A 13,214-nucleotide genomic window follows, 5' to 3' on the forward strand; every position below is an offset into this window, starting at 1 on the left:
AATATACATGCAATATACTTAAAAGAGAGTTAACACACCTTTCTTTAACAACTTAAAGTAACAGTATATAAGCAACTACTAATTTAAATCCACAGAGGGAAGTGGAATAAAATCAATTAACAAACATGGGCTATAGTGAGACACGAAACTTTCTTAATTGGCATTTACACTGCCTCCATGTACCCCACCCCGAAGTGTATACTCTGGATTGCAGAGTCCTAGACATTTGCTTGCATGGGCGTCCTTGGAGATCTGCAGCTGCAGACAGCGCTCTGTTGGATCTGTGTATCAGTCCAGCCATGGCAACAAGCTGCATAACCCCTCTGACGATTGGAGCTGGCCCCACCAAATGTCAGCCGCTCTGCGTCCTAATTTGGGGGGAAGATCAAGCTGCCTCTCCTCAGACTCAGCCTCTCTGCGGTGCCCCTTCCCTTGCCTGCGCTTTCCCAACAAGGGTGGGGGTTACTCACAGTTCCTCCACAGCAGGCCCACCTCATTCGGCTCCAGGCACAGCAACAGTCTCTGCCCTGGCTCCAGGGAAGCCACCAACAGCCTCTGAGGCTCCCCGCTCGATCAGATCCCCAGCGGGCTCTTAGCAGCGGCTCTTGGCTTCCTAGCAGCAGCTCCGCGTGTGGACAGAGCTCCACACAAGCAATCTCACTCCTCTTCTGAAAATGGAGCCTACCACCTGCTCCCCCTGCACTTCCTGTGATTCTAAGATTCCTGGAAGAGGGAGAGTGTCACTCTTTCCCCAAGGCATCAGACAGGATCTTCCCAGCTGGTACACTCCCAATAAAGTTCAGAGGCCAGTCTAGTAAAAGGAGCCTACACTCTATTAAGTAGTTTCCATGCAGCTTGCAGGATTTCACTTTTCATGCTGTTCTTTTCAATTTCTCTTTTATCTAACTTCTTCATTTTTGGTGTCATTCCCCTTTGTGAAATTAATTGGTACAGTGTTCGGCTGCTGTGGTATTTTCCCCACCACAGGGATGTTAAATTGAATTAGATTATGGTCCTTATTACCAAGTGCTTCAGCTATAGTCACCTCTTGGACCAGATCCTGTGCTCCACATAGGACTAATTCAGTATTTGACTCTCCCGTTGTGAGTTCCCTGATTAGCTGCTCCAAGAAGCAGTCATTTGAGGTGTCAAGAAACTTTATTTCTGCATCCCATCCTCAGGTGACTTGTACCCAATCAATATGGGGATAGTTGAAATCCCCCATTATTATTAAGGGTATTGTGGTTTATTTTTAAATTATTTTAACAGCCTCTCTAATCTTCCTGAGCATTTCACAGTCCCTATCACCATCCTGGCCAAGTGGTCGGTGATATATCCCTACTGCTATATTCTTATTATTCGAGTATCAAGTTACTAGCCAGAGAGATTCTGTGGTCCAGTTTGGTTAATTTCCAAATTGTACTTCATTAGATTCTATCCTTTCTTTCACATATAATGCCACATCTCCACCAGCATGACCTCTTCTGTCCTTCCAATATATTTTGTACCCTGCTATCACCATGTACCACTGATTATCCTCATTCCACCAAGTTTTTGTCATGCCTATTATATCAATATCCTCATTTAATGTAAGGCACTCCGTTTTATTATTTAGATTTCCAGCGTTTGTATATGTAACCCTTCTGCCAGGTGGAGCCTGCAGCAACCACGACTGGGTTCAATATCTAGGTCTTCCTTTCCCTCTATCCAACACAGAACAGACTTGAGCCTCTACCCAGTAACCTTGGAAATTTACACACCACCCTGAGGCCCCTCTGAGAGGCAATACTCAGAGCCTATTTAGCTCTATTCTTTGAACAGTTGAGAAAACAAGTCAAACCAGTCGAGGTAATGCCCCTGGGGAGACCCTGCAATTTGCTGACCAGAATGCCTGCCCCTAAGCTTCTTACTCTCACAGAGCTCTAACAGTGGAGCCCCAGGCTTAAAAAGTCCTTTCTGCTAACCATGAACACCCTTGCTTTGGAACAGATGAAGCACAGTCCTGCTTTTCTGTGTTCCCACAACAATTACCCACTGGTAACCATATTTCACTATCCCTGAATTCAGTACTAACATAATTTGTGAACCAATATCAGCGCAGTTGATTACAATGAGCAAACACCCTCTCTATCCGCTGACTAGCTAGCAAATCTAAGCAAAGCAGGAGCAAACTGCATTTACATAAACACACCCAGGGTCTCTTCCTCCTCCCAGCTAGCTGTCAGGGAAGCATTCCTTCAAGATCTAGAGAATCTCCATTAATAGATCCTACGCTCAGGGATGTCTCTGTCTGAAACACCTGCTCCTCTGCACCTCTCAGGTTTCCTGCATCACTTAGTTTAAAAACTGCTCTCTGACCCTCTTAATTTCAAGTGCCAGCAATCTGGTTCCATTCTGATTTTGGTGGAGCCCAGCCTTCCTGTGTAGTCTTCCCCCTTTCCCCAGTTCCTAATGAATCAAAACCCCTCCTCCCTACTTTCTGGGGATGCAGACAAACAGACGCAAATGAAAACACGTGTACAAGGTCCCACATGCGCACACACGCACACCCATGGATCCATGAGCGCACACCCACAAACATGGATCCACACACACACACACAAACATATGGACGTACATGGACACACACGGACCCATGTACACACACACACAGAGACATGCACACATACATTCATGACCTGCAAGGCCCCATCCAGGAGGCATGGTCAGAGAACCCCTAACAGAGCGGGTTTGCGGGGCAGATGGGTGAGAGGAACATCTCGTTGGAGAAACCCACCAGAATTGAGGCCTGAGCAAAGACTCTGAGCAGCTCGTTAGCTGTGGAGCAGCATCAGCATTCAGGTTACTTTGTGCAGGCTGCTGGTGGAATCTTAGGCTCCTACATGGTTGGACAGCAGATGAGCCGGGGTTTGAAAAAGGCAGTGGGGCCCAAATTCAGTATTTACATGAATTCCTTTGTGGATCTAGACCTGGAAGAATTTCTGGAAGATGCTTTCATCAAACACAATTTAAGGTGGTTCAAAGTCAAGGGGGCTGGCTGGCTACACTGTCAGGGTTCCCCTCCACACACTCTGAACTCTGGGGTACAGATGTGGGGACCTGCATGAAATTATCTACCAGCTTAGGTTAAAAACTTCCCCAAGGCACAAATTCCTTTCCTAGTCCTTGGACGGTATTCCTATCACCAATAAGTAATTTATACAAAAATTCAGGGATGGGTCACTTGGAATCCTTATCCCCCCAAAAATATCCCCCAAGCCTCTTCACCCCCATTTCCTGGGAAGGCTTGAGAGTAATATACCAACCAACTGGTTCGCAATGTGAGCACAGACCAGACCCTTTGTCCTCAGGACACTGAAAATCAATCAGGTTCTTAAAAGAAGAACTTTATTTGGAAACCAAAAAGTAAAAGAATCACACCTGCAAAATCAGGATAGAAGGTAACTTTACAGGGTAATAAAAAGATTTGAAACACAGAGGATTCCCCTCTGGCTCAGTTTCACAGTTAGAAAAACAGGAATAAAACTACCTATGTAGCATAGGAAAATTCACAAGCCAAAACAAAAGATAACCTAACACATTTCCTTTCCTAACTTACAATGTCTATAATTTTAAATGGATCATTCCAGGTATGTTTTCAGGAGATGTAGTACCTGCTTGTTCTCTCCCTCCATCTGGAGAGGGAACAAACCAAGAGAGCCACAAACAAATCCTCCCCCGCCCCACCCGCCACATTTGAAAGTATCTACTTTCCTCAATGGTCCTTCAGGTCAGGTGCCAAATAGGTTATTAGAGCTTCTTAACCCCTCAGGAATGCCCAGCAGGAGGAAGGTGGAGGGGTTGGTGAAGTCGGTTGTGTTGGAATCTGACATGGAGTAGGGGAGAAGGTGTCCAACTCTGAAGTAGAGTGGTGTGTCTTATATGTACTGTACGTTCCCCTGATTTCTTGTATGTGCCCAGAGTCTAGGGTGATGGTCGCAATACAAATGCCTGGATGGAGAGAGAATGTAAATATGAGACACTACATGGACTACTGGAGGCTGTTCTCATGGGTGAAGCAGATCGCTCATTCTTCACACACTGAAAAATGAGATTTACATGATTCAGAGAAGTAAATTATGAACAACTGACCCTATTAATGCCAATTCCATATTTAATGGTGCTCCATTGGTCAATGTTTCCTACAAGTCATGGTGTGGGAAACCTTCATGGGCACCAGCAGGAAAAATGTGTACGGGTACAGTTTATCCCTCATTCTTCCTTAACACGATGAAACCCAGGCAAAAGTGTCCACGCTGTATGGAGTTCCCCATTACCCGGCTGCGCAAAATATGAGAGTGGTAAAAAATGAAACCTTTGCCAAGTCATGTGCCAGGGGGAAACATCCCAACTAGGACACAGGTCAGGGAAAAAGCCTCACTGACAGCAGCTCCACGGAAACACCTGCTCATTTGCAGCACTAGCCAGACAGCGACAATGTTTGGATGCCTACGGAATCAGCTGGAGAATAACCTGCTCTGGATTTGTGCTCAGTTTTGGGCAGCCAATCTCTATAAAGCATTTAGCAGATAGAAGGGGATTTCGGAAACAGGCTATGGGAATGGGGAACGCTGCCACATGCAGACAGACTGAAAAGTGTTGAGTTAAGAGAAAAGACAAAGAAGGGGGCATATGATAGAGGAGAGAAAAATAAAGAATGGAACGGATTACATTCACATGGACAAACAGAGAACAGTTCCCAACCAGTAACATCGATAGATATTTAGTGCTTCAAAAAGGGTAATTGCCCAAAGCTGAGGAAAATTCTCAGCAAAACAAATGGCAGGAAATTCAGAAAGAAAATGGGAATGAAAACTGGGAGTTATTTAAGAGGAGTTTATTAGACAGCTAAAACGCCAGGAGTCCACAGTCAAGGAGGTGGACAACTTTGACTAAAAACCCAGTTCAGTAGTGAAGGGAAGGTAGCAATTGTGGCGGAAAGCGATATATTACACTTGGGGTGAAAGGGAAAATGGACAGTAAGTAATACAAATTGGAATGTATTAAAACTGATAAGGGACTTTAAAGACTTCAGGGAAAAATCCCTGTTTAGCATGTCTAAGGAAATGAAAAAGGAGGTTACTAAGTATATTAACATCAAAAGAAAACCTTGAAAAGTTTTAGGCCAATTACGAATGCAAAGTGATCCTCTTGGAACAGGGAATGCAGGCCCAACCCACAGACCAGGGCACTGTATTATGGAACGCAGAGACCCTGAAAAGCACTAAGTGATCACTGCGGATAACCAACTCATCGTGAGCTCCCAGTGCGATGCTGTGGCCGAAAGGGCTTGGATGCATAGACAGAGGAGTGGTGAGTTGGAGCAGGGGAAGGAGTTTACCTCTGCACATGAGGTTTACTGATCTCTGAGCCCATAGCAACAGCAGAAAATGCTCATGTCTCCCCTCGGTCACCTTTTTCCAGATCTGTCTGTCTCCCATCTATCCATCTAGGCAATTATCCCTTATTTTCTTTCAAATCAACTATATTTTATAAATATACACAAATACACAAACAGCCAATTCTTCTCTGACTCAGCAAAGAGCCCAGGACAGTCTTCTCATCTCCCATTGGGACAGCCCCTTAATGAATGTTTACTCCTAAAGCTGAATAATTAGCACAGAAGAAGAGACATGCTTCTCTGCAGCCTGTTTACATTCAGATGCTCTCTTCTCCCCTCGAGGCTGAGTGAACCCCCCTGGGATTGCACAGAGCTGTATTATAAACGGTGCACACCCTTGGATCAGCTCTCGGTGTGGCATGTTACTGCAGATGCTGGGGTGAGAGAGGTTTGGGACACGGCTACCTGAGGGGGATTCCCAGGGAAGACACTTCAATCTCAGAATTCACAGGTACCCATTTCTTGCTGAGGAGATCACCTGCTCGACAAACACCTTGCAACATGGACGTGATGGGACAGAGAGTACGTCTGGGGTTCTTTCTGCTCTGCACAACCATGACACATTCCAGGGCCCTTCCCATAGGTGATGAGTTTGCTAAAGAATCACTGGCCAAAATGTCACTCTTTTCTGGGCACCCCTGGTCATCCTGCCTGATGGACTACCGCCCCGAGGTGGCTGCATTTCAGTGGTAGAGGGGATCCTTCAGAATGAAAGGTGTTAGTAGATATACAATAGAAGACCAAATTCTGAATCAGTGGCCTGTACTTTGATCAGGCCCCAGTGAGGCAAAACTCCCCTTGGAGTAAGAACTGAATAGAGACATCAGGAGCCAGCTGTGTGTTAACGCACAGACACGGACACCCTCTCCTCTTGTATTTCAGGGCTCTGGCTGTTAATGGGGAAAGGGGACAGGGGCTCTTACCTGACTTTTAGCTGCTGGAAAGCTTGAAGTTGGTAGCGCTCCTCACTAGAACAAGAAGAAGAATTTTTCAAGGTGGGAAACACATACTTTCTCCAAGTTCCATTTGAGAAGTGGGCCGAACTGTTATTCCTGAAACTTTCAAAAAACAATTCTGCTCTAAGCAGCCACCCAGCATGGGAAATTTCAGTCCAAACACCTAAAATTGGGCAAATTCATAAGCAACTGAAAATGGGGTCTTTTATTCAAGCGTCAGACAGCCTTAACTACAGGTGAGGACAGCAACTCCACCGACAATGTGATATGGCTGTGAAAAAAGCTAATGCGGTCATGGGATGCATCAGGAGAGGTATTTCCAGTAGGGATAAGGAGGTTTTGGTACCGTTATACAAGGCCCTGATTAGACCTCACCTGGAATACTGTGTGCAGTTCTGGTCTCCCATGTTTAAGAAGGATGAATTCAAACTGGAACAGGTACAGAGAAGGGCTACTAGGATGATCCGAGGAATGGAGAACTTCTCTTATGAAAGGAGACTCAAGGAGCTTGGCTTGTTTAGCCTAATTAAAAGAAGGTTGAGGGGAAATATGGTTGCTCTCTATAAATATATCAGAGGGATAAATAGCGGAGAGGGAGAGGAATTATTTAAGCTCAGTACCAATGTGGACACAAGAACAAATGGATATAAACTGGCCACCAGGAAATTTAGACTAGAAATTAGACGAAGGTTTCTAACCATCAGAGGAGTGACATTTTGGAACAGAGCCTTCCAAGGGAAGCAGTGGGGGCAAAAGATCTATCTGGCTTTAAGATTAAACTCGATAAGTTTATGGAGGAGATGGTATGATGGGATAACATGGTTTTGTTAATTAAACATTCACGGTAAATAGGCCCAATGGCCCGTGATGGGTTATTAGATGGGGTGGGATCTGAGTTACCCAGGAAAGAATTTTCTGTAGTATCTGGCTGATGAATCTTGCCCATATGCTCAGGGTTCAGCTGATCTCCATATTTGGGTTCGGGAAGGAATTTTCTTCCAGGGCAGATTGGAAGAGGCCTTGGAGGTTTTTCGCCTTCCTCTGTAGCATGGGGCACGGGTCACTTGCTGAAGGATTCTCTGCTCCTTGAAGTCTTTAAACTACGATTTGAGGACTTCAATAGCTCAGACATAGGTGAGATTTTTCGCAGGAGTGGGTGGGTGAAATTCTGTGGCCTGCGTTGTGCAGGAGGTCAGACTAGATGATCATAATGGTCCCTTCTGACCTAAATATCTATCAATCTATGAATGGCCAATCCATTTGTGAATCCCTTTCAGCTAAGCTGTTCACTCCAATAATTTCAGTAGCAAGGAGTTCTACAGGCCAAATATGGGTTATGTTAGCAATTTCTTTTCTCGTTCTTATATGTTCAGACTTTCTATTGAACTAAATGTTCCCTTGTTCATGTTATGAGACACATTAAACATAAATGCCTGATCTACTTTCTTTATCAATAGATCCATAGGGTTTAAGGTCAGAAGGGACCATGTGATCATCCAGTCTGACCTCCTGTAAAGCACAGGCCCATTAATTACAACTCAGTTACATCTGTATTGCGCCGAAAGGCTTGTGTGTGACCAAGGCCTGATCTACGCTAGGATTTTGCATTATAGAATGATAGAGCCATAGAGTTATAAGGGAAGGCAAAGGACAGCTTGTCTAACCCCCTGACAAGATGCAAGATTTCTTTTGGGTGATTTCTTTCTAAGACTGATGGCTATTGACACGTCTTTGGAAAACCTCCACAGGAGGAGATTGCATGACTTCCCTGGGTGTCTCTTCCATTGGCCTCCTGTACTTCAAGTTAGGAAGATTTTCCTGAAATTTAATTTAAATCTGCTAGGCTGGAGTTTCAACCCATTGCCTTTTGTCCTGCCTCTCTCAATGTAAGACAGAATAACTTTCCTCCACCTTTTTATGGCAGCCTTTCAAGTATTTGAAGTTCACTATCTTGTCCCCCATTAATCTCCACTTTTCCAAATAAACACACCGGTTCCTACGGCTTGCATTCCATCCTGTGCATAACCTTTGTCTCTTGCCTATGGCTCCTTTCCAGTTTATCTACCTCCTTTCTATACATTGGTGAGCATAACTGGACACATTACTATTGACACCTAACCCCTACCGAGTAGAGGAATGCGATCATGTACTGTGACTGGCATGTTATACCTCTGCTCATATAACCTAACATTGCATTTGCCTTTTTTGAAACAGCAAAAAAATCCACACCCCAGAGAGATGTAGCTATATCATCCTAACCCTGGTGTAGACCCTTGAAGCAGATCTTCCAGAAAAGCATCCAGTCTCGATCTGCAAACATGGGGAGGTGGAGAATCCACTACTTCCCTTCTCAGTGTGTCTCAATGGTTAATCACCCTCATTGCTAAATATGTGGCCCTAGTTTATAGCTAGAATTTGCCTGGCTTCAGCTTCCAGCCCTTTGGTCTTGACCAACCTTTCTCTGGTAGATTACAGAGCCATTACTAGGCATGGATTTCTCCCCATGAAAGTTTCCGCCTGATCATCTTTTTGATAAGCTATAGAGATATACATCTTCAAAGTCTATACATCTTCAGAGGTAAAATCCTTCCCCTGCTCCAACTCACCTCTCCCCTGTTTATGTATCCGAGGACCCCATCATCCTTTTATGCTACAGCATCTCACTGGGCTCTCAAGATGAGTTGGCTGTCCACAATGTCCCCGAAAACCTTTACAGGGTCCTTGCATTCCATAATACAGTGCTGTCGTCTGTGGGTCAGGCCTGCATTCCCTTTTCCAAGGATTCTGCATTTGACGGTATTAAAACATTTTGTTTGCATGGGCCCCACATTCCAAGTGCTCCAAATCAATCGGTATGCCTGCCCTGGCCACCTCATTGCAACCACTCTGCCAATCTTTGGGTCATCTGAAAATTTTATCTGCAGTGATCTTCTATTTCCTTCCAGATCATTCATGAAAATATGGAATAGCTTCAGGCATAGAAGTGATCCCTACAGAACCTGACTACAAACAGCCCCGTTCACTGACGAGGGCCTATCAACAACAGCTTTCTGAGATCCGTCACTTAGCCAGTTTTCAGTCCATTTTGCATGTTCTCTACTGATATTGTAGAGTGTTTAATTTTAACTCAATATTTTCCCCCAGTAAATCAAATGCCTCTGAGAAATCAAGGTCCATTGCCTCTGCATGGTTCCCTTGAACCACCACATGTGTTCCCTTGATCCACAAATGTGTACTCTCCATAAAGGGTGAAAACAGGTTTATTTGACAAGATCTGTTTTGTACAAACCCTGTTGTTTACTGGCATTAATTACATATCTAGACTTTAAAAAAAAAAAAAAAACTAATCCCAGACCAGCTTTTCCATTGTTTTTTAACCTTGTCAAATCTTTTATAAAAAGCACTTTCCCTTTATTTTTTAATACTTGACATTTAACACAGGAATTGCCATAACATTTTTCTGTGATTTCTCTTGTTGTTAACATACTTAATAACCTCCTTTTTTGTTATCCTTAGCCCTGCCAAATGTGCAGTTTTCCCTGACGTCTTTAACGTCCCTTATCAATTTTCATAACTTTCCATTTGTATTCTTGGCTCTCTGGTTTCCCTTTTCCCCCTTTGCTACATATTCTTTCCCCCCTTAATTGCTGCCTTCCCGTTGCCACTGAAGTGGATTTTTACTCAAAGTTGTTCATTTTGTTGACTGTAGAATCATGACTTTTTCCGCAAAAGAATGACCAATTTTCATTCATATTTTTCTGTATAATGTTTTCCTCCAATCAATTTTGCTGACAATTTTCTTCAGCTTTGGGGAATTAGTCCTCTTGGAGCACTCAATGTCTATAGATAGTACTGGTTGGGAACTGTTCTCTGTTTGTCCATTGCAACATAAATCAGTATATTTTTTATTTTCCTCTCCTCTCTCATATGTTCCCTTCTTTGTCTCTTCTGTAAACGAAAGAGTCCCAGACTTTTCTGCATGGTGTCAAGTACCAGGGGGGCGTAGCCGTGACTTTTCTATCTGTTTGCATATGGCAGCCTCCCCTATTCTCAGAACCTGTCTTGGAAATCCCTTTTAGATATGCTATATCCTGCATGGAGACTGGGTGACCAAAACTGAGCACATATCCAGAACATGGTATTCTCCATCTCATATCTTAGTGATCTGAAGATTGCTTTTGTTTTGTCCACTGCTCTGAATCAGCAGGTGTTTCTCTTGAGCTGCTGTCAATGGCGCCCAGGTCTTTTCCCTGAGGTATGTTCTAATTGGGATGTTTCTCCTGGCATATGTCTTACAAAAGTTTGTTTTTTTTCCACTCTCACATATCAAGCCACTTGATGAATGGGGAATTCCGACAGCATGGAGTCCCTATGCTGGCTCTCATTGTATTAAAGAATAATGATGGATAACCAGTATCCAGACTTGTGTTTCCTGCTGGTGCCTCTTAAGGTTCCTCACCACTAAGTGTAGGACTTATTAACACAGGGAGCCCCATAAAATGTGGAATTGGCTTTAATATGGTCATTGTTCATAGTTGTTTTCTCTGAACAATTCAAATGTCATTTTTCAGTGAGTGAAGAGCGAACAATCTGCTTCACCCATGAGAACTGCATCCAGTAGTGCATGTAATATCTCAGATTAACATTCTCTCTCCATCCAGGCATCCTGGGCACACACAGAAAGTCAGAGGAACGTACGGTACGTGCAGGAAACAGCGTTCCGCCTCAGAGTTGGACACCTTCTCTCCTATTCCATGTCAGATTCCAACACAACCCACTTCAACAACCCCTCCACCTTCATCCTGCTGGGCATTCCTGGCATGGAGGCAGCCCACATCTGGATCTCCATCCCCTTCTGCACAATATACACCATAGCTGTCTTGGGGAACGTCACCATCCTGTTCATTGTAAAGATGGAGCAAAGCCTCCATGGGCCCATATACTATTTCCTCTGCATGCTGGCCATCACTGACCTGGTCATGTCCACATCCACCCTGCCCAAAATGCTGAATATCTTCTGGTTCAATACCAGGGAGATCACTTTCAGTGCCTGCCTCACCCAGATGTACGTCCTGCTCTGCTTCTCAGCCATGGAGTCTGGAATCCTCGTGGCCATGGCTTTGGATCGCTATGTGGCCATCTGCCATCCCCTGAGACATTCCAGCATCCTGACAAACTCTGTTGTGGCCAAGATCGGCCTGGCCGTCCTGCTGCGCAGTGGAATATTCGCATTACCCTACCCCTTCCTGGCGAGGGGGTGGCCATATTGCAGAACCAACGTCATCCCCCACACCTATTGTGAGCACATAGCTGTGGTGAACCTGGCCTGTGCTGACATCCGCATCAGTAGTTACTACGGCCTGTTTGATCTTTTCTCTGAGATTGGAATGGACGTGTTTTTCATCACTGTGTCCTATACTCAGATCCTCCGGGCCATCTTCCGCCTCCCCACAAAGGATGCCCGGCTCAAAACTTTTGGGACCTGCATCTCTCACCTTTGTGCCATCTTAGCTTTCTACATGCCGGATTTCTTCTCCTCTCTCACGCACCGGTTTGGCCATAATGTGCCACTGCACTTCCTTGTTCTCATTGCCAATATGTACCTCCTGGTGCCCCCCTTGCTCCACCCCATCATCTACGGGGTGAGGACCAAACAAATCCGGGGCAGGCTGCTCCGGCTCTTTACTCCTAAAGGGACCTAAATATTTTCTCAGACTGAGGACCGTGCAGAGCTGGCTGGTGCATGGTGCTGGGCCTTCTTCCCTGAATCATTTATTGAATGCATCTGAAGAAGTGAGCTGTAGCTCACGAAAGCTTATGCTCAAATAAATTGGTTACTCTCTAAGGTGCCACAAGTCCTCCTTTTCTTTTTGCGGATACAGACTAACACGGCTGCTACTCTGGACAGTCAAGAGACATTAAACCCATTCCTGTCCTTACAGTGCTGTGTCAGCATCATAAACCGGGGAATCAGTCTAAGTGCAATTCACTGGGTTGCCACCTTTCCAACTGCTGGTAGTTGGACTCCTGAAACGACAATCTTGCCCCATCTGTTCTGTCAAGGCTCCACCCCTGCTGTGTGTCTTCTCCCCAATACCCTACCCCTCTCACTTGCTCCTCTCTTCTCCTCACCTTGCCAGTTGCTGGAACATTTTCCACCTCCATATATATATGTATATATATCAAGGTTCCTTCCCCACTGTGAACTCTAGGACACAGTTGTGGGGACCTGCATGAAAACCTCCAAAGCTTACTTTTACCAGCTTAGGTTAAAACTTCCCCAAGGTACAAACTATTTTACCCTTTGCCCTTGGACTTTCGCTGCCACCACCAATCGTTTAACCGGTTCCTGGGAAAGAGTTGTTTGGAAACGTCATTTCCCCCAAAATCCTCATGAAACCTTGCACCCCTCTTCCTGGGGAAGGTTTGATAAAAATCCTCACCAATTTGTGCAGGTGACCATAGACCCAAACCCTTGGATTTTAAGAACAATGAAAAAGCATTCAGTTTCTTACAAGAAGAAGGTTAATAGAAGAAAAAGGAAAAAGAATCACCTCTGTAAAATCAGGACAGTAAATACCTTACAGGGTAATTAGATTCAAAACATAGAGAATCCCTCTAGGCAAAACCTTAAGTTACAAAAAGACACAAAAACAGAAAGATGCATTCCATTCAGAACAGCTTATTTTCTCAGCCATTTCAAGAAATCAGAATCTAACACAGATCTAGCTAGATTACTTACCAAGTTCTAAGACTCCATTCCTGTTCTGTCTCTGGCAAAAGCATCACACAGACGGACCCAGACCCTTTGTTTCTTC

At 44.6% G+C, this 13,214-nt stretch overlaps 1 protein-coding gene across 1 annotated transcript; it reads left to right on the forward strand.

The window, feature by feature from the left end:
- Positions 1-11,150: 11,150 nt before the first annotated feature.
- On the forward strand, positions 11,151-12,098 carry LOC144277853 (olfactory receptor 52E4-like). Its single transcript, XM_077838891.1, has one exon. The coding sequence runs from the start codon at positions 11,151-11,153 to the stop codon at positions 12,096-12,098; it is 948 nt and encodes a 315-aa protein (XP_077695017.1).
- Positions 12,099-13,214: the final 1,116 nt, after the last annotated feature.

The sequence above is a fragment of the Eretmochelys imbricata genome, chromosome 1 (genome assembly GCF_965152235.1).
Source record: "Eretmochelys imbricata isolate rEreImb1 chromosome 1, rEreImb1.hap1, whole genome shotgun sequence".
NCBI classification, from domain to species: domain Eukaryota; kingdom Metazoa; phylum Chordata; order Testudines; family Cheloniidae; genus Eretmochelys; species Eretmochelys imbricata.